At 45.7% G+C, this 25664-nt stretch overlaps 2 protein-coding genes across 12 annotated transcripts in view; both read left to right on the forward strand.

Annotated features, from left to right (window-relative positions):
- The window catches only part of LOC114043223 (nuclear receptor ROR-gamma-like), a 32610-nt gene extending 27078 nt beyond the window's left edge, over positions 1-5532 (forward strand). For 10 of the 11 annotated variants that reach the window (XM_027862262.1, XM_027862257.1, XM_027862259.1 and 7 more), the window contains 2 exons: positions 1131-1240; positions 3355-5532. In XM_027862262.1, the coding sequence (XP_027718063.1) occupies positions 1131-1240; positions 3355-3516 (272 nt within the window). In that variant the 3' untranslated portion in view covers positions 3517-5532. Of the gene's footprint in view, positions 1-1130; positions 1241-1335; positions 1521-3354 lie in introns of those variants that run through there. The other variant, XM_027862258.1, reaches the window with a different exon arrangement.
- A 1218-nt stretch (positions 5533-6750) lies between these two features.
- Positions 6751-11407, forward strand: LOC114042817 (leucine-rich repeat and immunoglobulin-like domain-containing nogo receptor-interacting protein 4). The gene is made up of 2 exons (XM_027861546.1): positions 6751-8427; positions 8930-11407. Exons 1-2 carry the CDS (start codon positions 8402-8404, stop codon positions 10722-10724), a joined length of 1821 nt encoding a protein of 606 aa, XP_027717347.1. The 5' UTR covers positions 6751-8401; the 3' UTR covers positions 10725-11407.
- The last annotated feature ends 14257 nt before the right edge of the window (positions 11408-25664 follow it).

Genomic DNA, 25664 nt, shown 5'->3' on the forward strand with positions numbered 1-25664 from the left:
CTCTCTCTCTCTCTCTCTCTCTCTCTCTCTCTCTCTCTCTCTCTCTCTCTCTCTCTCTCTCTCTCTCTCTCTCTCTCAAGGAAACAACCCCAAATGATGGAACATCTTATCTTGGTAGTGAGTCCCTAGGAATTAAGTTCTACCTTAATAAAGTATATTATGCTCTTTGCCAGAGGTGGCCAGAGCCACCACCTCTTTGTGGGAGCTGGAGAGTTGAGGGGGGGGCAGGGAGAAGGGGGGAGAGGTGGAAGAATAGGTGATAAGAGCTGAACTGAAGATTCCATTGCTATGGTGATCTCCCAGAGGAGAAAACTCCCTTTGCAATGGAGGCTATCACTTTCTCTTTAACTTATAGTCTTAGAAAGTTACCTAGAACAGAGGGGTCAGATGACAGTAATGGTAGGTCTTGAACCTATGTCTTCCTGGCTCCAGGACCAGCTCTCAATCCCCTGAATCATGTTGTATGTGTGAGAAGACTCTAAATCATGGTGCCTGATTTCATCTACCCCAAATCTAGAGTTATTTTTGTTTTTGCTTTTTTGCTGGTTCCAGATTACTAAAAAAGGACAAGATCAGCTGGGGAAGCATGGTCTAGAGGGATAGATAGACACTGACATACATAAAACATAATGGGGTCTTGGGGTGTAGGGTGACCTAACTTCCTGGCCACAACATGTTTTCACATATTCCCCTTAGGCAGCATGTTGACCTTTAATGTCATCTTCAGTTCTTCAAAGCTAACTTTGGTGTTTATTTGACCTGATTTTAACTGAATAAAAATATTTGGTGGTATCTTCCCCCTATCCCTCGAGACAATTCAAAACATGGAATGGGAAAGGAAGCCCTGATAGTAGGGCTCCATAGATCAGGAGTCTTAGCCCATAGGACAATAGAGGTCATGGAATAAAGTGAACTGGGAATTGAGAGTATCTCATCTCAAAGTTTTTCCCGGTTTTCCTGCATCCCTTAAGCCATGCCCAGTTACCAAAGCCATCCCCCTAACTAATCCTTTCCCTTTATGGGGACTCTTAGGCTCAGACCCATTCCTTTTCAAAGAGTAGGCACATTGGCTTACCTATCATAAGGGCTCCAATTCTCCATCCCCACTGTGGCCTGGTTCCTCTCCCCAGACAGGCCATGGTTACAAGAGAAAAGGAAGGTGGAGCAGTTGCAGCACAGTTTGGAGCTGGCATTTCACCATCTTCTGTGCAAGACTCATCGCCAAGGCATCCTGGCTAAGGTAGGTGAGCTAGCTGCCTATGAGGAGGGAGATGGAGGGAGCGCACAGGAGCCGCTACAATTGTATGCTCCACTGAGCCCAGCTCTCAACCACAGGCCCCACTGCTACCAAAGACCCAGGGGAATGGAGGCTGGAGTGCATTCGTTCCTAAAGAGCAAACCAGACTGCAGTAGTGACTTCTGAGCCTCACGTGGGCCATATCTCCAGGAAGGTCAAACAAAAATCTTAAGGGGAGGACGATTTGGGATCAGAAGATGTGGGGCTGACTGCTGGCGCTGCCACTTCTCGGCCACCACGGCATTGAGCAAATCTCTGGGGCCCAGTTTCCTTATCTATGAAGCAATGGGTTTGAACTAGATAATCTCTAAGATCTTTTTCAGCTCTAACATTCTGTGATTTTGAGGGACAGATAGGCTTTCTCAGTTCCTCTACCTCTCTTAGATCCTTCCACATCTGCCTTCAGACTTGTTCTTCTCTTATTCCATCTCTGTCTCTCAGGGGTTGTGAATGGTCTGAACCAAACTGTCTGGAGTGAAAGGTGATCAGGGTGAGGACAGGGTGATGCTGGAACATTTCCTCCCAGTATCCTTACTCACACAGGTGCTACTGTGGCCTAGTTTCTAGAAAGGTTTGGTGATTGAAGAATAGGAGAATGGTTGTATTTGATAGGGCCACTCTACCTGAACACCTCAAAGCTGACCCTCAACCAAAGGACTTCCTGGCCACAACATTTTTTTCACATATTCCCCTTAGGCAGCAAGCCCTGAAAGTGGGGCTCAAATCAAGGGGAAAGACAACTGAACCTAATCAGAAGGGTTGGGTTCAAATCCCTTGGTCTCTACTTACTGGCAATGAAGACTTTGACAAATTCAACATTTGCAAAGTAATAATAACTGCTATGTATATAACTTTTAAAGTTTAGAAAATGGGGCAGCTAGGTGATGCAGTGGATAGAGCACTGGTCCTGAAGTCAGGAGGACCTGAGTTCAAATCCGACCTCAGACCAAACACTTGACACTTAGTAGCTGTGTGACCCTGGGCAAGTCACTTAACCCCAATTGCCTAAAAATAAAAATATTAAATATTAAAAAATAAAAAATATGTAAAAATAAAATAAAAATTAAAGTTCAGAAAATTACTTTTATAGATAATATGTAATCTCAAAGCTATTTGCAACTCTTAAAAGTCCTTTACAAACATGAGCTAATACCATTGAGGCAGGCTGGTACAATGGAGAACTGGCCTTGGCATCAGACAAGATCTGGTTTGGAATACTGCTCCTGAGACTGACTCAGGATGTAACTATGGGTGGGTCTATTCTCTGATCCTCCATTTCCTGAAAATAATATTTATAGTACCTAATTCACCAGGTCATTATAAGGAACAAATTAGGCAATTTATCTGAGGTGTTTTACAAACCTTAAAAGCACTATTTAAATGGTCAGTTATCTTATTCGATGGTCACAACCCTTCGAGGTCCATACAACAGGTATTATTAGCCTCTTGTTTTACAAATGAGGAAACTAGGCTGGAGGCAGTTAAAATGGATGTTGAATGAGTTGACCTTGTAGGTGCCTTCCAGCCCTGAATTTCTTTAATTCTATCTTCCTGTGTGTTGTCAAGGACCCAGCCCTAGGGCTTTGGAGTAATTGATCCAGGTTAGGTTAAGGGGGATTCCAACTCCTCCTTGGAACCCATCCAAGGGGACTTTTACATTTAGCCCCCAGGGGTTTAATCTCACTACTTCCTAAACCTTCCCTGGTAATTAAACCCATGACTTGAGCTGCCAGGCCTCCTGAACTAGCTTGGTTCAAAGAATCTGACTTGACTCGATTCACTGAACTTGTCATACTGACTCCCCACTTCCTATTTTCCTTTCTATCACTGTCATCGTCACTGTCACCTCGAACATAGATATTTCTTCAGAAAAAGTATCTCTTCTCTACCACCTGGATTCTCCCATGCCCTCTCTGTTCTAAGGGAGAACGATGAAGTTCGGAGATCGTGGATAACAGAAGCCAGCTAAGCCACTTGGCTTCAAGGAAGGGGTGGTCAGGACTGGAGATCTGGTCCTGATTTTTTTTATCTCCCCTTTCTGTCCCACTTCTCTCCAGCTGCCACCCAAAGGGAAGCTTCGGAGCTTATGTAGCCAGCACATGGAGAAGTTGCAATCTTTCCAGCACCTCCATCCTGTTGTTGTCCAAGCTGCCTTCCCTCCGCTCTACAAGGAACTCTTCAGTACAGAAACTGAGCCCCCTGGAGTGCTATCTGACTGAGCTGAATGGCCAGTTCCCCTCCCCACCACAGTCTCCTGTCCTAACCTCAAGCCCTCCATAGTTGTCTCCCTGCTGCCCAACCATCATCTGCTTTCTCCGAGTCCTCCCACCCCTACCCCTTCCTATGGCCTCCAGAAGTGGCCTGGGGTAAGTTACCATTCAGGCCAAGTGATTGAATTCATTCCCTGAAGCAGTCTCATCCTTACTGACCAGTTTGGCAGTAATATAGATGGCTAGAGGGAAGAGATGCTGGGATCTCACCAGCTACAACTTTATGATGCTTCATTTTCCCCATCCCACTAAGCTTCTGTGAGGCCTAAGGAGCAGACAGTGGATATGGGTGAGAGACGAATCAAGGCAGCAGAGAAACTCGGTGGCCACACTGGACAAATTCCAATTCTAAGCTCTGAACCCAAGAGGGGATTTTTGAAATACCTCATTTCATTTCCCAGAGGGCTGTGGCCAGGGAAGCCAGATCAAGTTCAAAGACAGTTCAAATCCAAAAGGAACTGTTCATTTTATACATCACCCAGAAGTTCATCTTTCCATCCTTTTCTTCCAGGTTTTGATAGAAAATGAGCAGCCACATTTCTTCACTGCCTTTTCAGGGGGCTTAGGAGAAACTAAATGTGTTAATGGTGTGGGCAGGGATGGAGCAGGGGGGAGCAGAGATAATAACTGCAAGAGTTCAGTGTATAGGGGTGATGGAGAACAACACCAGGTTGACAAATATGAAGGGAAGATGAGAACAAAAGTCACACGCACTTTATACATGGGATACAGGAATTGGTACAAACATAATCACAAACCATACGAGTGTTCATACAAAGGAGAAACACTTAAAGATGCATAAACAAGGTCCTATCCAAATCCACAATCGAACCCATATGGGGCTTCAGGAAGAAGTGCCTAGTACTCAGAGATCCCGGAGAATGATGATGCGGGTCTTCTGAATTCCACTGTCCTTGAGAATTCCTGCTTTAGGTCTGGGATGCTGCCACCTCTCAGCACAGTGTCAGCAGCACTTGGCCGCTGTACCTCATGGCATCAACATGAGTAAGAACAGCCAGGCACAGACCAAGGAGATGTCTGAAGTAGATGACGCCATCTCCATGTCCTCAAAGGATCCCCTCAGTCCCACCCACCAGACTTGCTCCTTGTTCTGGGGAGATGATGACACAATATCGTACATTCTGTGAAATGTCAGTTCCAGGCCACAGACTCTGGGTGGAGAGGGGAGAAGGGCTGAAGGTAGCCTTCAAATACCCCCCCAAGAACTCTATCCTGCCCCTAGACTTTTTACACCCTTACAAATGGTTACTGTCCTACCCTTTGGAGGTGTAGGGCTCTTGAAGGGAGTGATGAAAGCTGAAAGTCTCATTACTTTTACTTTCTGGGGAAGGGTAACAAGGGAAAACTCAATTCTAGATTTGTGTCCTTCTTTATAAGGTAATTTTTAAAGGTGATGGGGAGGGAGGACAGAGATCAGGAAACGCAACAGTTTGGGTGAGAAAATCAAAAATGTTTGAGCTACCATTGGCCAGAGTTAAACAAGGTTACCCAGATGACCTGACTGATTTCATTCCTGTGCCAGAGAAAACCATCAGCACCATAATCGACACTCACCATGGTATGGTGTGGTGATTTGGGCTCTGGTCTGAGAGTGAGGAAGACAGTTCAAATCCTGCCTCAGGCACTTACTATGCGAAATTACTGGAAGTCTGGCCCTCGGCTTCCATGTCTTTAAAACGAAGGGGTTGTACTTGCCCTTTTAAAAATAACTTCCTGCTCTAAATCAATGGTCTTATGGTCCAATCTCCCCCTAGCTGTTGGGATTGAAACATTTCACAGAGGGACCCAAAATGAAAGGGTTTCAGTTTCTTCGTTTGTAAAATTCGGGGGTTGGACTAGATGATTTCTGACAAGTCAGCTCTAACATTCAATGTCTATAACCTCATAAGAGGATCGTGTTTCCTCATCCATAAAATAAGATTAGACTACATGAGCTTTAAAGTCTCTTTCAGCTGTAATAGTCTTTATTATAATCCTACAAGGGTATTCCTAAGCGCGAGAGATCCTATTGAATTGGAAAGCTATCCTCCCCTGGCCCTGGTGCTCTCCTATAGGCTCTCTTGCTCCCTGGTTCTCTCTGCCCTGTATTAGTGGCTCCTGCTGCAGCCCTCCCCTAAGACTTTATTTATTTATTTTGCACCAACGGGTTTGCTGCAGACTCATTCTCAGTTGGTTTAAAAAGAGAGAGAAGGGGAAAAAGAGAGAAACGCTTTCCAGTTCGTCTCTCTACCTTGGTGGCAGCAGCAGAGACTGGCAGGCAATCCTTAGGGAAAGTAGGTGTGCTAGAGAGGTCCAGGGGGTCCAAAGGCACAGAATGGATGGGAGTACTCAGCCCCAGACAGGATGCAGTGCCCAACCTGATGAAGCTCCCAGGATCTCCCTGGTAAGTGCCTCCCCATCAGTCCCAGCCCTATCCCCCATTCTTATCTTTTGGCAGCTTTCCTCATTTCCATGGCATTTTCAGAGTGTGGTAGACCAAGGGTGTCTGATAGATCTCCTAGTCCCCAAACCATCCCATTCTTTGGTTGCTGGCACATAGGATGGGCTTTGTCAGGAGGAGCCAAAGGGCACTTGGTGCCCTATGCCTGTGGAAAAGAAATCCAAGGGGAGCTCTTTTCCCTTTTTTGGGGGGGAAGGGATTCTTAGCCAAGCAATGGTGATTCTGACCTGATTATACCTGAAATCTACCTCTCTGTTTCCTCATCTTCCCTACCCATATACTCTAATCTGGGTGTTACAGGGTCCTTTTAGAGGGCACATGATAGTTTAGGCTGGCATCAAATGTGTCCTCAAGACTGCAGCATAGAGGTTGGGAAGGAGGAATCTCTTCAAACATGAAGAGATGATCCTTTCTCCAAATGTTTTGTCTTGATCTCTCTATACTTTCTCTCCTTCCCCCCTCCCCACTTCATCCATTGCAATTTAAGGAGGAAAAAGAAGTGGGACTGACACCTTTCCCTCCTCTCTTGCCAGCTGGCAGGAAGCCAGTACAGCAACCATTGAGATATCATGAGAAAAGTTTGCTCTTAGATATCTTATAAATAAATAAACCAAGGAAAGATCCTTCAATCCTTCTGTTTCTTGCCCACCCCCCCTTCCCCGACCTGAGAATGAGGCTGGGGAAGGGAAAGGGGACCTGCCTTATAAGGAGAAACAGCTCTACGGAGTACAGCATAAGAAAGGATGGGCAGGAACTGCAGCATCAGGAATGATGTTACCCCTCAGGGTGAACCTCCTGGTGGTCGGGTGGAAACGTTCACTTCAGAGGTCAGGTTAATCTCTACTACCCAGCCAGCTCTGGAAATTGAAGATGCTCTGGCTTCCATTGTTTCCCTGCATCCCTCTCCCTATAATGTCTTAAAATTTCATTGCGCCTGAGTTTTAGTGCCTAGTGTAGCAGCTACCTTCTGCAGGAAAAGCCAAGACAGTGACACTGTCTCTTCAGGCTCCCATTTTCCAATTGACAGAAAGGGCAAAACAGAACTGACCTTGTCGGCTGCACTTTATAGCACCTGCACCAAAAAAAGGGGGCCAGGGTTGGAGAAGCCCTTGACTTGAAGCCCACCTCTACTGGTTCCTGGGGCTCAGTCACGTTGGCCATTTTTTGCCCACTATCCAAGGTTCTTCCTCGATGTGGAAAGTTGAGAGAAGGGATAATTTCTTTTCTCTTCTTTCACCCCACCCTCACTTCTCCTGCTTGCTACCCCTGACCCTTACCTAATGGTCATTCATAGTTATAGTTGTCTGGGTGATGTCTGGCCACTCAGTCCCCGAGGCCCTGCGGTGAGCCAGCTCTGCAGACTGCCTGCAGTTAGGATAGTGCCAATTCAAGCCTGACTCAATAGCCACTGTGCCAGCTGAGTGACCCAGCTTCTGACGTCTCTCCCTAGGCATTCTCCCTCCATTCCTATCTTTCTGTGTGTCCTTTTATCTCTGCCTATGTGTTTCTCTCTCTCAGCTAGAACAGAAGAGAGCAGGATGCCCCTAAAGCAAGATCAGAGCACCATTTAAAGGGCCTGAGAGCAGCAAAATTCTTGGACCATAATCTGAACATTCCCTCTTTCTCACACATATTAACATGACTACCTTCTATAAGAAAAAGGGGACATGCTGTTGAGAATGTCTCTCTAAGGCTCCTAGAGGGCATGCCTTGCTTCCAAATGATCCCTGAGTCCATCTCTTCTTGAGGGGAGGCAGGTAGGGAAAGCCCTTTACCCCAGTCCTCAATACTGCCGTCCTCCACTCAGTGCCATGGTTAATGTGCAGATTGGCTGTCATCCATACAACTACTCTGGGGAGATTGGATCTCCCTAGCCCAGAGAGACAGACCTGGACCCTGAGTCAGGTCACAAGGAACAGTATGGAAGCCATGGGGAAAGCTCCTGGATCCCAACCCCTCTCCCTGTGCTGCCCACCCTCAATAATAAAAATGTTTAGGACTTGTGAAGTAACTTCAGAAAAGCTTCCATAGCCACTATTCTATTTGGTTTTCACAAGCAGCTTGTGAAGTTAGCAAGGGAGGCTTTATTATATAAGGACATTTAGACAGGCTGTAAAGTGACTTGCTCCAAAGTCATAAAGCTAGTAAATAGCAGGGCTGGAACAAGAAGCTAGCTCTTCTGACCCTTAGCTCTCCAAGGCTACAAAGCAGAGCAGGTACAGCTCCCTTGGAGCTCAATGAAGCGTTTTTCTCCATCCTAGGCTGATAAAGTCAGGACGTAAGGGCCTCTCTCCTCACAAGACAGGGAGCTCTGGGCCATGGACACACACCCCTGAGACTCAGGGAAACTATAGATGGAACTTCAAGCCATCCATGCTGCCTACCAGGCATGGCTCCAGGTAAGTAGAGAGATAGAGGTGAGGTAACTGGGGAAGACAGTCACAAGAGATAAAGGACCCGAGGGGCCCAAATTTATAGAGATCCCACAGCATAAAGAGGACAGACTATAAAACCACTTTTCTACACCACCCCTTGAACACTCCCTAACATTCTTCACCAAGACCAGACTTAGCCGGCTATAACGAACCCTAAGCACCCACCAGAAGCCGTGGAGCCAAGAGACACGGCGGGTACCTCAAGCCACAACCATTCTAGATAAAGGTTAGGGTGCAGAGGGGTGGGGAGAGGATGCCAGAGAGGACTCTGGGGGTGTAGAGAGTCAATCCTGGATTCTATATGATCCTGTGCCCCACATGTTGGCAATGCCCAAGCTGAGAACCCTAGTCTCTCCTCCCTCCCACCTCTCAAAAATTCCCAAGGAAACCCTGTGTCTGTACCCAGAATGAAGGGAGGTCTGGAGCTGCTATCTTCCAAAAAAGGACACATCGTCATTTATTCCAGAAGCAAAGAAGGAATGGACATAGACATAGCTTCCCGTTGGGCCTCAGCCTCTTGGCCGCCCCTCTTCTTTTTGCTCCTTCTGGCTGGAAGGAGTGGCCGAGGCTGCCCAGCAGCATGTGACTGTGCCTCCCAACCCCAAGCAGTGATCTGTGCTAGCCGGCTGCTGGAGGCAGTACCTGGAGGGATCCCACCAGACACTGAGCTCCTGGACTTGAGTAGGAACCGCCTATGGGGCCTCCAAAGGGGAATGCTCTCCCGCCTGGAACCACTCCTTGAGTTGGATCTCAGTCACAACCAGCTTTCCACTCTAGAACCTGGGGCCTTCCAGGGTCTGCGGAACCTCCTCACTCTGAGGCTTCGGGGTAACAGGCTCCGAATTGTGGCCCCTGGGGTCTTCTCTGGCCTACCCTCCCTAACCCTACTGGATCTCAGCCTCAACCAGATAGTCCTCTTCCTGGACGGTGCCTTTGGAGAGCTGGGCAGCCTTCAGCAGTTGGAAGTGGGGGACAACCACCTGGTGTTTGTGGCACCAGGGGCCTTTGTGGGACTGGCAAAGCTAAGCACCCTTACCCTAGAACGATGCAACTTAAGCACTGTGCCTGGGCCTGCCCTGGCCCGACTCTCAGGGCTGACAGGGCTGAGGCTACGTGAGTTGGACATTGGTCGGCTGCCTCCTGGGGCCCTGAGAGGACTGGGGCAGTTACGGGAGCTAGAGATCCACCAGTGGCCATCTCTGAGGGCCCTGGAGCCTGGAAGCCTGACTGGCCTCAATCTCAGCCATCTAGCCATCACCCACTGCAACCTGAGTTCCGTTCCCTTCCAAGCCCTGGGCCATCTGAGCTTCCTCAGGGTCCTGGACTTGTCTCAGAACCCCATCTCAAGTATCCCAGCCCGGAAACTGAGTTTTTTGGTACGGCTCCAGGAGCTCCACCTCTCAGGGGCCCACCTTGCCTCTATTGCTGCCCACGCTTTCCATGGTTTGGCGGCCTTCTGCCTCCTGGACGTGGCCAACAATGCCCTTCAGACTCTGGAAGAAGCTGCCTTCCCCTCCCCAAGCAATCTGGTCACCCTGCGACTGGCTGGCAACCCCCTGATCTGTGACTGCCGTCTGCTGTGGCTACTCCGGCTTCGCCACCGCCTAGACTTTGGCAAATCCCCCCCAGCCTGTGCCAGTCCGCTCCCCGTCAGGGGAAAGAACCTACGGGACTTCTCAGACATCCTGCCCCCAGGACACTTCACTTGCAGAGCAGCCCTGATTCAGAGGTCTGGGCCACGAAGAGTCAGTGCAGAGGAGGGGCAGCAGGCTGTCTTCTCCTGCTCAGGGGATGGAGACCCAGCTCCTACCATTTCATGGCAAGGGCCCCAGGGGATTTGGCTGGGTAGAACTGGACGAGTGAGAGTCCTCGAGGACGGGACCCTGGAGATCCGGTCAGTACAGCTTCGAGACAGGGGTGCTTATGTTTGTGTGCTCAGCAATGTAGCCGGGAATGACTCGCTGAGCACCTGGTTGGAGGTGATCCAGACTGAGTCGCCAAATGGGACCCTTTCTGATACCAATGCCACCACTCTGGGAACCCCAGGACCCTTCTTCCTGGATAGCAGGGGCCTGGTTGTAGTGTTAGTTGTTGGCTTCCTCCCCTTCCTCACCTCTGTAACCCTCTGCTTTGGCCTCATTGCACTATGGAGCAAAAGCAAGGGACGGGTCAAACATCACACAACCTTTGACTTTGTGCCTCCTCGGGCTTCAGGGGAGCGGGGTGCTGGGGGCAACCGAGTCACTGCCAAACTCTTCTGATCTCCCTTTCCATTCCCCCCCTGAGAGGCCAGACAAGCCAGTTTTAGTTGGAAAAAAAGGCTAATTGGGCCAGTGCCTTTCCCCAAAGGATGTTCTGGAGAATCAGGACCCAAGTGTCCCCAGCATGCCCCTGCCTTCCTTGTGTCAGCTAACGGTATCTCCTGAGCCTACCATCAGCCTCTCTCTATGGACATTTCCAATCTGGAAATGACAGCCAACTTCTACTGATTCTCCCCTTCCTCTGAGGGTTCTAGAGTGCTGGAGGTTTATGGGATGTCATCCTCTCTTGACAGTGGAGTACAAAGCTATCAGCCCTTACCTCCCACCAGAAGACAAGCAGGCAATAGACCCATTGCCTACCTTAATCACTAGCATCACATCTTTTCCTCACTTTACTTAACTATCAAAACCAATCACCAGAGCCACTGACAGGGCCATTGCAGAGACGGGTCTGGGACGTTACCACTTGCTTCTCTGCCTCTTTTCCCCACAAGGTACAGACTGGACAGAGGCAGACACCTCTCTATTGCACCCAGCCTCACCCAAGGGCCCAGAGCTAGAAAGAGAACAGCTCTTCATGGTCTCTGGGATGGAGGGAAAGGAGGAAATGAGTAAGAACATACTCAGGCACCATGTCTGCCTGACCATTAAACCTGCTGCCAAAAGGCTGCAATCGGTGAAAACTGAGAGGGATTTGGAGTTTTCTTTCCACCAATCTATCCCCTTCCGACCTTCCCTTCATGTCTGTCAAAGCTGCCACTCTCCTCCTTTGCCTTCCCTCTCATCTGTGAGTTCATGAATCCTAACACTCCTCCACCCTTCTATGGCCGACATGTCCAGTCTGAGCAAATAAGAACCACTTCTCTGTCGAGAGCTCTCCAGGGAAGAAGTTACCCTGCTTCCCCACCTAAATATGTTTCTATCCCTGAACAGCCCAGGAAGTCTTTCCTGGAAACTAACCTAAGTCCCTCCCACTGGAGTCTTAGACCCTTTCTGCCTCTTGCCCTATTTTCCAAGGGACTAGGGAAGAAGAGGCCTTCCTCTTTTGGTAAGTCTTTTTTCTAGAAAACACTTGTCAGTCAGTCCCCTCCTCGGCCTTCTTTCAGCTGGACACATTGCTCCTTTTATCTTCTTTCCCTGTCACACAAATCCTGGCAGGGAAGATAGAATATTTCAGAGAATGATTATGCTCCAAACCCCCACCCACCCACTATCAGAGGGGAATACAGGAGACGGTCAGAGGCTGAGAGTCTTATGGCAAAAGGGAAAGGGTCAGTAAGACTGGGGAACAACGAGAGGGCTGGCTAACTCCCACGATGGCAGCCTTCCTGTTGTAGTTTTCTCTTGTTCTGACTTCAACACAGATAGAAGTGGAAGCTGTGACTAGGAAGTTACCCTGCCATCAAAGAGAGCCCAGATGGGGGAAGCTGGCTAGAGAAACAGCTTGTTCTGCAGAAATATCCCTACAGAAGAGAAATATGGAGACAGACAGAAAGATGATAGATAGAAAGATAGATAGATAGATATAGATAGATGATGGGTGGATGGATGGATGGAGATAGGAAAAAAGAGAGAGGAGACTGAGAGAGACACTGAAAGAGACTATCAGAGATAGAAAGTCAAAAAGAGGTAGAGAATAGAAGGGGTGTCAGCAGCCGAAAAGGAGGTGGCACGAGGAGAGGGGCAAGAAAAAGAAGAGACAGGGAGTAAGCCAGAAGGATTGAAATACAGAGTGGGTTCTTTTTCTAGCACCCACTATCAACAGTTCCTTCCCTTTTCCATCCGCACAAGCCTCCTCTTGCCCCACTAAGGGAAAAAAAAAAAAACTTCCCCAGCTCCCCATACACACACACTAAGAGTCCAGACTTGCTGAAGCTGGGGACACAACTAGGCAGCCACCCCCAACCCCGGTTGATTGAGAAGGCAGAAGTTGCTACTGGTGTTCGGGAGTCACCATTATTGCTGAAACTGGAATGGGAGATCCCAGAAGAAACAGCCAAGAGGCCATTTCTGTTCAATATGCTGATAAGGAGGTTAGGAATCCAGCAGTTTGGGAATGAAGTAGAAAGCCAATGTGTCTCTGGAGCAGTAGGGGATGCCTTCAGAGACTTGGCCACCACCCAGTGACCTTCTTCCCACTTCAAAATGCTGTGATATACTCTTCCTTCAGGTAGGCTGCTCTGTGCTCTCCCAGACTTCCCAAGCCCCTCATCTCTCCTTTTTCTGTGGGCAGCCCTGGAAGCCTGAGCCTCTTATATCCAGTTCACTCTAGCTGCAATGCAGAGAAGGGCAGAAACACCAGCTGTTCCAGGGGGATGTTATTTCATGTAGTTCCTGTAGGTGGCAGGGATGGCCACATTGAGGTGGGAATATAGGCAAGGAAGGCTGGAAAAACCATGAAAAGGAAAGGTCACAAGCCCCCTCCATTGTATGAAATGTCATTTGAGGCATGAATGCAATGTCCCCAAGCAAAGTCACTGGCTCCGCCAGAATTACTTTCAGCCTGGGGAAGAGGCTGTCTGCACCCTTGGAGTGCTTTCCAAATAGGAGCCTGTGGAGGGTGGTTAGGTGCTGCAACTCAGGATGAGTTCATAGGAGCAGAAGAAAGGGAGCAGGATTTCCTGAAAGCTGCAAGCTCCCAAGCAAGCAGAGACTACAGGGTGGCAAATACACCAGGAGAGGAGGAGACAGTAGGAGCACTCCTGGTGTGCCCACACTGCCAAGTTTCATGTATGGAGGCATGCTGTTTAGGGCCGTACGATGTACAGGAATTGATTGTAGGGCCCAGAAGGCATAAATTAGGTAATCCAACACCTTAATTGTGAAAATAAAGAAACTGAATCACAGAAATAATTTGAAGTAATTTGACCAATATCACAAAGGAGCCAGAATTTGAACCAGGGTTCACTGACTTCAAATGCAGTGCTCTTTCCACATTGTCTCTCATATAGGTTGTCACAGTTCCTACACTACGGACAAGGATGCATATGGAGAAATGAGTTTGTACATGTAGGGAAGAGAGCACATACAAAAATGTATGCATATATGTTGTGCCTATCTGTGTTACAGAGGAGTGTTAGGAACCACCCCAAATGGAGCATCTCCAAAGAATAAAGAGGTATTGAAACCCTAGTATCACCTCATCCTACCCACAGTTGGGACAGCAGGATAAAAAGGGCATTGTTAGTACGTCCTCTGTGCTAGCTTCTTGGTGCCCCTCAAAATGGCTGAGTGTGATAGCTTTTCTCCTCCCAAACTCACCAGGGCTGAACTGTAAGAATAGCTCTTCATGAGACCCACTCTCCTCAGCTTGTTGAAGGCCAGAACCACTTGCTGATTCTTACCTTCAACGGCTCTAAATCCTTCCATATTCAAGTGAATATTTCCCCTGTTCCCCTTCCCCTTTTCCTTTTTCTTCCTCCATTCTCTACCCCTTTACACATACACTGTCTCCAATTGTAGTTGCCACTTTCTCCTTGTTCAGGGGCCATTGAGAGAAACACAGAGCAGATCTAGAAAGAAAAGAAGAGATCTCAGGGATCTGTATGCCAGGATTACAAAAGCAGTTCACCAGATAGACTCACTACAACTGATCTTTGGAGATAGACAGGGAAGGCAGGGATTTCCCAAAATGGCACCAACATGTCAAGTGTTACTAGAGCTAGAGATAGATGACCATCTACTTCAGTCCCCTTAGTTTTCAAATGAGGAATCTGGGGCTCAGGGAGATGAAGTTATTTGCTTAAGGTCACACAGGTAGCAAAGTGCCACAGGGGAGATTTGAACGTAAGTTTTCTGACTCGATTCTCAGTGCTCTTTTCACTGTGACACATCTGTTCGTTTTAGAAACAGAATGTACCTGAGAGGTCATTTAGTCTAGCTTCTTTATTTTAAAGAGGAGATTAAGATGTTAAAAGGTGGAAACTTACCAAAGACCACATATCAGCTCCCAAAAGTTTAACTCTCATTTTTATGCAGGTGACTCACACACACACAGTCCTGTCTCTGCCCCGACTTCCAGTCCCACATCACCAATCACCAATTGGAGATTTCAAACGGGATGTTCTGGACACATCTCAAGTTCAACATGTCCCCAACTGGACTCATCTCTCCCCTCCCCCAAGCTTCATCATCTCTGTCAAGGCCCCAGCGTCCCAGCTTTGTCATCTCAGCATCATCCTCCCCTCCCACTCCACCTCATCCCACACGTCCGACAGTTGTCAAGCCCTGTCATTTCTTCCTCCACAAGGCCTTCTTCATCTAAAGCTTCCTCCTCTCACACATCTGTCTGCTACCATGGCTCAGACCTTCCTCTTCTCTTGTCTGGATCGCTGCAGCAACCTCTTGGTGGCTATTTCCTTGCCTTAACAGGCTCTCACCATTGCACCCTCCACTTTGCTGCCAAAATGATTTTCCTTAAAGGCAGATGTGACCACGTCAAGCCCCAATCCTCAACTCAATCAACTCCTATTGCCTCTGGGATAGAAACTCCTTTCTTTAGCTTTTAAAACTCTTCACAATCTGATCCCAACCCATTTTTCCAGCCTCACTGACCATGACACCCTCTCCTGCACTCTGTGATCCTGATAAATTTGCCTTGTCTCTATTCCTCACACATGCTCTTCCATTTCATCTTTATGCCTTTTGCTCACCATTCCCATGCCCAGAATATACTCCCAAACCTTCAGCTCACTAAATCTGTTTTCCTTAAAGACTCAATTCAAGATCACCTTCTACATGAAGCCTTTCCTCCCCACTGCAAGCGCTGTTCCTCCCAAACTACCTTGCATGTAATAACAACTTTGAATTTATTCTCTTTATATTTATCCTATATAAACGTGCTTAGTAGTCTTCATTAGAATGGCAGCTCTTTGTGAAAAGGGATGGTTCCATTCTTTGTACTTGTCCCCTAGGGACCTCGAACAGTGCCTGTCTCATAGTAAGTACTTAATAAAAGGCTTGTTGATTGATTGATTGTCAGTACTACATAGTACTAGAACTCAAATCTCCTGACTCTGAGTCCAGTGCTCTTTCCATTACATACACTGCCTTTGGTTAAAAGAGATTTGAATCAGCAACTTTCACTTAAACAGAGCCCTCCTCCCCCATCTCCTCTCCAGCCTAAAGAGATGGGGTTTTCTTCTAAACTCAGATACCTCTAAGAACAATGATATTTACCTTCTCCTCGACCATTCCAGAATCACCCCCATCTTGAGCATGGCAAGACCCTCCCGAGGTCTGACATTCAACCCTGTTGATGTTGACGCCCCTTTGTTTGACATCTCTTATTCCTTTTTTTTTTTTTTTTTTTTTTTTGGTGAGGCAATTGGGGTTAAGTGACTTGCCCAGGGTCACACAGCTAGTAAGTGTCAAGTGTTTGGTCTGAGGCCAGATTTGAACTCGGGTCCTCATGACTCCAAGGCCAGTGCTCTATCCACTGCACCACCTACCTGCCCCTATCCACTGCACCACCTAGCTGCCCCTACATCTCTTATTCCTGCAAGGGACATGAGAGCAGGGCAGAGACTGGTTTTGTTTTTAATTTGTACCCCCAACACCAAAGTCAGAAGAAGCCTGGGGATATAAAGCAGCTCTCACCCCTAGATTCTAAATTTGGGAGCAGAAAAGAAAGCTGTGAATGAGGGGCAGCTAGGTGGCACAGTGGATAGAGCACCGGCCCTGAAGTCAGGAGTACCTGAGTTCAAATCCGGCCTCAGACCAAACACTTGACACTTACTAGTTGTGTGACCCTGGTCAAGTCACTTAACCCCAATTGCCTTAAAAAAAAAAAAAAGAAAGGAAGAAAAAAAGAGAAAGCTGTAAATGGGGGCAGCATGATGTACTAAAACGGCACTAGATTTAGAGTCAGGACAGCTGAGGCTAGATTCAGCTCTGCCACATAACACCTTTAGGTCACCCAGGGATGCAGTCTGCATGGCATCTTCTACTCACTCACCTTATATATCCAATCAGTTTCCTAATCTTGTCATTTCTACCTCCATAAAAATCTCTCACATCTGACACCTTCTCTCCATTCTCACAACCACCACCCTGGTTGAGGCCCTTATCACCTCTCACCTAGACCACTCCAAGGGCCTTCTAGGTGACCTCCCTGCCTCAACTCTCCCTACTCCCACCCAGCAGCCAACGGGATCTTCCTAAAGCACAGGTCAGCCGTGTCGCTCCTCTTCTCAATAAAACCCAGTAGCTTTCTACTACAAATTCTTCTTTAACATTTAAAGCCCTTCACAGCTTGGCTCTTTCTAACCTTCCAGTCTTCTTGCACATTACAACCCTTCACATATTCCACAGTCTAGCCACAGGAGCCTGCTTGCTCTTCCTCACACATAACCCTCCATCCCTATTCTCCATGCCTTGGCACTGGCTATCTCTCAGGCCTGAAATACTCTGGCTCTTCACCTCTGCCTCTTAGAATCCCTGACTTCCTTCGGGACTCAGTTCAAATCCCACCTTCTGCAGGAAGTCTTTCCACTTGATTGTTCCTTCTCTTCCATCTCTTCTGTATGTATCACATATGTACCTATTTATAGACAAGTTGTGTCCCCCATTAGAATGTCAGCTCCTTAAGGGCAAAGACTGGTTTTGTTTTTTCTTTGCATCCTCAGCACCTAGCATGTTGCCTGGTACTTACTAAATGCTTAATAAATGCTTGCTGATTCATTGACCATGGGTAAGTAACTTAACCTCCTTGAATCTCACTTTCCTCAATTGTAAATGTGGCTAGATGACCTGTAAAGTCCCTTCTTGCTCTAAATTTATGATACTATGACCTATCAAGGAGGCAAGTATTTACCAATAAGGGGGAAAGTCTAGGCTACATAGGCCCTGACAAAAAAAAAAAATACTGCTTCCTTCCTCCTATGCATCTTTCTACATATGCTCCCAAGTCCCCAGAAAAGGAGGGGTGAAAACCCTGGAAATTCCAGGGAACAGCAGCAGCCAAGATGGCATAGCAGTTTAGGGGCCTAAGGACTAGAGGCCCTACTCTTTATCCTGAGAGGCCACAGAGAGCCCTGAAGATCCAGTACTCTGAACCCGAGAGATCCTTGGGGGTAGCCTAACCCCAAGAGGCAGAGGTCATCATAGGAACCCAGGTGACCTAGAGTGAGGCCATGCAGGACCAACCACCCCAACCCAAAGCTTAGCTGGGGGCAAAGGTTAGCCTTAATAAATGCTTGTTTCTTCAATGCAAAGCCTCACTTCAGGAACTAAAGAGAGATAAGTAGATAAAATAAAACACAGACCCATAAAAAAATGATTAGAGATGTAGAGATCCCACAAAAGAAGGATCAAGTACCTCCATTACAACTGCAAAACAATTTCTTTTTAAAGGGGAAAAAAAGGAACTTTCCACAAGGACTATATGAATATCGAGGAAAAATGAAGCAAGAGATAAAAATGAAATAAAAGCTCTGAAGGAAAGAATTAGAATAAATAGCTTGGAAAAGAAAATGGTAAATATTACCCAAGTAACATTATTCTTAAAATAAAATACCTCAAATGGAAATCAGTGAATCTGGAAGACAGGAAGAAATATGAAAACAAAATCAAAAGACTGAAAAAATTAGAAGAAAATATATGACATCTGATATCAGAACAACTGATATTAAAAGCAGTTTAGGGAGAGATAATTGGACTATATGAAAACTATAATTTTAAAAACCTGGATACCATATTTTAAGAAATCATAAAAGAAAATTGCCCATATCTATTATAATCAGAGTGCAAAGTGAAGATAGAATATATCAATCACTTTCTGAAAGGAACCCCACCCCTCAAGCGAAGTCCCAGGAATGTCATAGCCAAAATTGAAAGTTCACCCATCAAAGAAAAGGTACTGCAAGTATCCCAAAAAAAAAAAAAAAAAAACCCAACCAGTTTAAGTGTCAAGGAATAACAGGACCACATAAGACCTGGCAGATTCTACTATAATTAGATGAAATCTTGAAATACAATATTCCAAAACACTGAGGTTTACAACCAAGAATAATTACCCCTCCAAAGCTAAGTATAATCCTACAGGACAAAAAAATGAAGGAATGGAATAGAGTATTTCTAATGAGAAGACCAGAGCTGCATGGATGCTGTGAAATGAAAACACAAGAGAAATCTAGAAAGGTACATTTATTTGAGCAATTGGAAAGGGCACTATGATGATGGATAATTCAAATAAAGGGAAAAGAAAAAAAGTGTCCCTTCAGAACTTGAATATCTTCAAAAAGTATTGAGGGAGTAAAATGAGAAAAACAGAGGATCTGAGTCGGGGAGGATTGCTTCTGGTCTGAGGATTTTAAGAGGGCAAAAAGAAGGGAGGATAAAAGGAATATATTCGTGCAAAAAGAAGGAAGAAGTGGTGGGACTTGCTATTTCTCATAATTGGGGTACACGAGTAGAGTATACAAATATGGAAGGAGTAGGAGAATGGGCAGTAGATGAACTTCACTCTTACCTGGAACAGAAAAAGGAGCACTGACAGTATAGTGTAGAAACACAACAAGTTTAGCAGGGAATCAAGGAGGTGTTGAGGTATCAAGAGGGAAGATAATATCAGGGAGGGAACAGTTGAAAGCAAAACAATCTTCCTAATCCTGAATTGGGAGTAAAAAAAAAAGAAAACTAGAATGTAGGAGGGCGCCCATCAATTAGGAATGGCTGAACAAACTGTGATATACGAATGTAATGGAATATTATCGTAATATAAGATATGACAAAAGGGACAATTTCAAAGAATCCTGGGTAGCATGAACTGAGGCAGAATGAAATAAGCAGAACCAAGAGAAAGGTTTATACTAGGACAACGACAATGCAGAGAAAAAGATTTCTGAAAGACTTAAGAACTCTAATCAATGCAATAACCAACCATCTATCCAGGACCCACAATGAAGCACCTCCTCACTGACGGGTAGGATTCAAGACATAAAACAGACATACTTTCTTTGGACATGGCCACTGTACGGTCTCTTTGTTCCAAGGGTGTTTTTTTCCCTCATTCTTTCTCTCTCTCTCCTTTTTTATTTTTTGTTTTTATTTGCTAGGAGGTAGGGGCAGGGAGGGGTAAGTTGGGAGGGGAGAGAGTATCAATCGTGACACCAAAAAAAAAAAAAAAAGAGGGGCATTGAAGAGTTTTTTAAAACACACAAGAGAGAGAAGGAAGTACAGAGAAGCAGGATTTTTTTTTTGAAATGTCACATGTGGGATTTATTATCTACAGAGTAAGCAAAGATTAGGCCTTTCCACCAGGTGGTGACTATCACAATCCGGATGCATCACAAGTGAATCAATCAAAGCATCAAGCAATAAACATTTATTGAGTCCTGACTATGTGCCAGGCATTGTGCAAAGAATGAAAAAATCCCCGCTCTCAATGAACTTATACTCTAACATAGGAGTATATACATAGATGTATGTATGTATACAAACACATAGATGTATATACAGACTAAATATAAAGAAAATAAATACAATGTCATTAAATACAAGGTAGTTAGGGAGAAAAAGCACTAGCATCATCAGGGGAGAGAGAGTAAGGAAAGGCTTCCTGTAGGTTGGAAGTCCTTAACCCAGGGGTGGGGAACCTGTAGCCTTGAACCACGTGTGGTTCCCCACCCCTGCAACCTGCCACCTTAACCTTAGGTCTGCGAACTCATTTTTGAAATAAGGTTTTGATAACTATATTTCAATATAATTGGTTTTCTTTGCAATCTTGTGTATTTTATGCATTAAAAACATGATTCTGAGGAGAACATGGACTTCACCAGACTCCTGAAAAGGGTCTATGACACAAAACAAGCGAAGAAGCCCTGATGTAGAAAGTGGTGCTAGAACTGTTTCTGGAAGGAAAGAATTCTTTGTGACAAAGATAAGGAAACGCACTACAGGCATAGGGATCGCCTAGTGCAAAGGCACAGTGATGGGAGAAACCTTATGAGGACAGAGAGCAAGCCACTTTGGCTGGATTGCAGAGTGGAGGAGAGGAATTAGTGTATGACAGGGCTGGCGAGACATCGTGAGGAAGCTTAGAAGCTCAATGGAGGAGTTGACAGTTGGTTCTAAAGGCAATAGGGAGCCATTGTAGTGGAAGAGTGATTCAGTCAGATATGCTCACAAAAAGTCACTATGGAGGGGAGAAACCTGAGACGGACCAACCAGTTAGGAGGCCATTGCAATAATACAGGTGAGAGACGGGAAAGACCTGAACTGAGGTGATGGTTGAGTAGAGAGAAAAGATCAGCTTTGAAATACTTGGCAAAGGATTAGGTATGTGGGGTGAAGGAGAATGAAGAGTCAGAGATGACACCAAGGTTACAAACCAAGGCAACTGGTAGTATGGGGTATTCTCTACAGTAATAGAGAAGTCTGGAAGAGAAGTGGGTTTGGGGGGAGAGAGAATAAGTCATGTTTGCTGAGGTTTTGCCAGGGATATCCAGTTTCAAATGTCCAATAGGCAGTGTCATGCATCCCAGCTTCCAAAGGGCTCCTCCTTCTAGTTAGCCCCAAAGGAATAAAGGCATGATCACCAATGAGCAGTTCAATAGTCTAAATGGTCCAAGGTTGGGCTGGCCTAACACTGAAACCTACTATTAGGGCTGACCTCAATATTCTTGGCCTTATTGGAAGTCCTGCTTTCATGGTTTATGAAAACCATAAAATCACCAAATCTCAGCATTGGAAAGAATTGTAAAGGTCATCTAGTCCAACCTGAACAAGTCCTCTGATTGAAGACCTCAGGTGAGTGCTACTTCTCAAGGCAGCCAACACCACCTTTTCTTTGATGATTGGGAATTGTTTCCCTTGCTTTCCTTTCATCAAGCCAAATGTTTTCTCTTTACAACTTCCACTCATCCATGGTTCCTGGATCCTCACCCTGAGGTCCAAAAAAAAAGTTGAATTCCTCTTTCCACATGACAGTCCTTGAAATACCTGAGGACCGATATCATATTTCCTCTAAGTTTTCTCTTTTCCAGGATAAACATTTCCTATTCCTTCAATTGATCCTGACTGGGCATGGTCTTGAAGCCCTTCACCATCCCAGATCAATTTCCTCTAGACACTCTCCACTTATTAAAGTCCCTCCTAAAATGTAGCACCCAGAACTAAACACGATGCTCCAGATGTGATCTGACCAGAGGCCAGCCACAGACATCACTGAAGGACAATTACTTCCCCAGTCCTGGACACTGTGTCTCTCTAAATGCAACCTAAGATCACATTGGCTTTTTTGATGGCTGTAGCACAAAACCCTATTCCCTTCCCATACTATGTTTTCTTTCTACATACCTATATCTAAAGTGCCATGCTTGTCTAAGTCAATTGTAGCTGGACTGTGATTCTTCCTGTGGCTGGAGCCCCAAACCCCAAAGTGCCCTTGCATCAGGACTGTGTGGTTAGAAAGCACAGTCTTATCCCAGGAGATGGTGGGCTAGAATGGGAATATGGGGAAAATTCTAAAGAGCAGAGAAATATCTGTTCCTGGTTCCCCACTCCCCAAGGGTCTCTTGGCCCAGATGCCCCCTGTAGACCCAAAGGCCTCCCTCTATCCCTATTTGCCTCCAAAGCCTAGAATCAGAGGAAAGAGCTATAAATGAGGCACATATAGTCGAGTCTCCTACCTAAGAGAGAACCCCTATCTCACTTTGCCCTCACCACATAAAATCTTCCCACTGGTGGAAGGAGGGGAGGAACGGAAGGAGTTTTATAAGATATTAGGGAGTCAGGTTTGGAACATGGTGGTGGTATGATGGGGTACGGTCAGTCCTATGTGAAAGGTTCAGGCTGAGTCAGAATAATTTATTTTATTCCCCATGTCATAGTATATGAGTTGGAGAGGGCCAATGTTAAGTTGTTCTTCCCCTTTTTCTACCTAGTTTTCTCCAATCCCCAACTGATGACATCCCCAGCAACAGTGAAGTTAGTATCAGATGCTTCAGAAAAAAGTTCAAGTGGAACTCAGTGTGTATTCCTATGTGTTCTGCTCACTGAGCTCCTATCAGGCCATCTATGCATGAGTCGAAGATGTGTCTTCTAAGTGGCCCGTGTTCTGGACAGCTCCTCTAAGACATTGCATAAAAGAAGGATGCTATCACAGAGTCACAGAATCTCAGAGTTAAAGGTACCTCAGAAGCTCCCCAGAACCCCTTTTCCCACAGATGCCCCCCAAAACCCCTTCTCCCACAGAGGATCATAGAGACTGAGAGCTAGTAAAGACTGAAGGTATCATCTAGTCCAGGCCTGCACAATCTGCAGCCCATGAGCTGCTAGCCACATGCCAAAGGATTGGGCTGAAGGCTGTGTAGGCCTGATCTAACCCAAGACCAATCTCCTCTCCCACCCACCATATTACAGATGAAACAGTTGAGGCCCAAAGTGGCATAGTGACTGCCAAGATCAGGCTGAAAGTAGCAAAACTTGGTCTTATACCAAAGCCTTCTAACTCCAAAAACAGTATTCTTCACACCACACTACATTCAGTAATAGTAAATAATTGGTCATCCCCCCCCAGTCAATACTTACCATAGTCTAACTTAGGTAGCACCTGGCTGAAGTCACCTTCTGAAAGTCACAGGTGCCAGGGATTTTCCCCTTCAGAAGTTGGAAGGGGGAGGCAGAAAGACTCAGATATTTTAAACTGTAACTGTAAAGATCTTGAAAGCTCCTCACCCTATGTAGAATGAGACATTTTTCTGGACATGGCTAATGCAGGATTTTGTTTTGCTTGACTACACATGTGTGTTACAAAGGTTTTCTTTTTCTTTCTTTTCTTTTTTCCAATGGAGAGGAGGAGGGAGAGAGAGAAAATAGATTTTTTGTTCATTGAAAAAGTAAATTTAAATTAAAAAAAAAATAAACCACATCGTGACTCTAGAATAGAGGGGCCCTTAGGATTACAATAGTGTTTTGCAACTTACCTCTCTCTCCCTTGTTCTATGAGGATTGACTCAGATGTTCATGGGTTGGAGCAAACAGTCAGTCAATAAGCATTTATTAAGTGCTAACTCTGTGCCAGGCATTGTGTTAGCCATTGGAAACAGAAAGAAAGGCAAAAGTAGTCCTTGTCCTGAAGCAACTCACATTCTAATGGGTGAAACAGCATGTATAACTAGGTATATACAAGATATATACAGAATAGATGAAAGGTCATCTCAGCAGGGAAGGCACTAACAGCTAGTGGGACCAGGAAAGGCTCTTGCAGAAGATGGAATGTGAGCTGAGTCATTAAGGAAGCTGAGAGAGAGAGAGATGAGTGGGGAGGATGGTCCAGGCGTGGGAGTACCTGGTCAGCTTAAAGGCATGGAGATGGGGGATGGAGTGTTGTTTGTGAAGGACAGCAAATAGGAGAGGGTAGGTAGCTAGATCATAAAGTGTGTAGAGGGACTAACATGTAAGAAGACTGGAAAGGTAGGAAAGGGCAAGCTTATGAAGAGGTTTAAATACCAAACAGAGGTCTTTAGGTTTGATTGTGGAGCAATTAGTGAGCCACAGGATTTTATTGGATTGGGGGGGTAAAAGGGAAATATCACTAGACCTACGCTTTAGGCAAATCCCTTTGGCAAATGACTTGAGAATGGATTGGCATGGGGAGAGGAAAAGGGTACAAGGTTATTATAATAGTTTATTATAATTATACAATTATTATAATAGTTTATTATAATTATACAATAATTATAATAGTACAGGAGAGGGGGATGAGGGCCTGAACTTGGGAGGGGAGGTGTATAAATGGAGAGAAGGGAATGTATATGAAAGATGTCATAAAGATAGAAATGAGGACACTAAGGAACAGATTGATGTGTGGAGTGAGTGAAAGGAAGGAGCTGAGAAAAAACTGAGTCTTTGAGCCTGGATGAGTGGAAAGATGGCAGTGCCTTTGACAGTAATAGGAACATTCAAAGGTGGGGAGGGTTTGGAAGGAATGATTATGGTTCTGTTTTGAACATGTTGAGTTTGGAAGAATGATAATGATGGTTAGCATTTATGTAGCACTGTAAGGTTTGCCAGTCCCTTTACATATGCTATCTCATTTGATTTTCACAATGACCTCTATTACCAACCCCATTTTATAGATGAGGAAACCGAAAATGAGTGAGGTTAAGTGACTTATTCAAGGTCACACAGCTAGAAAATAAGGAAGGCTTTGAACTCAATTTTTTTTTTACAATAAACCCAACTCTCTACTGCACCATCAAATTGCCTCTTGATGCCCTATTGTAATCCAGTTCTAGATATCCAAAAGTCAAGTAACCAAGCATTTATTAAGTCCCTGTTACATGCCAGACTCTGTAGGAAGCACTGGAGACACAAAGAAAAGCAAAAATAGTCCCTGCTCTCGTCTAATAGTGAAGGCAACGAGAAAACACCTATGTACAAACAAGATATGCAGAGGATAAATTGGAGATAATCTCAGAGGGGAAAGCACTAACATTTCGTGGGACTGGAAGTGGTTTCCTGTAGAAAGCGAGATTTTAGTTGTGACTTGAAGGAAAAAGCCAAGGAAGCCAGAATTTGGAGATAAGGAAAGGAGAGCGCTCCAGGCTTAGGGGAAGCCAGAGAAAATGCATATGATAGTGTAGCATTGAGCTGATTGACAACCAAGGGGTAGGGATGGAATTGACTTCCGAAGATTGAACAAATCTCAGGTTAAGACCAACACTTTCCTTGTTTCCAGCTGTTGCTACCAGCCCTCAAAAAATGCCCCCGAGGTATGGAAATAAGGAAAAGAGGGTTAGGCTGGGCAAGTGACCCGGGCTGGGGCAGGATCACCTTTTCGAGAGGTGGTGATAATGCTCAACCCTTCAGAAAGGTCCAGGTTACTGATGAGGAACAAAAGGAATCTAGTTATCCAGAGCAAATCCAACCTCTCCCCATCAAGTTCACAAGGCGATCTCGATCACTCACTGTTCTCCGCTGTTGCGGAGCTCTCCA

Source organism: Vombatus ursinus, unplaced genomic scaffold (genome assembly GCF_900497805.2).
Source record: "Vombatus ursinus unplaced genomic scaffold, bare-nosed wombat genome assembly UNPS02014768.1, whole genome shotgun sequence".
Classification (NCBI taxonomy): Eukaryota; Metazoa; Chordata; class Mammalia; order Diprotodontia; family Vombatidae; genus Vombatus; species Vombatus ursinus.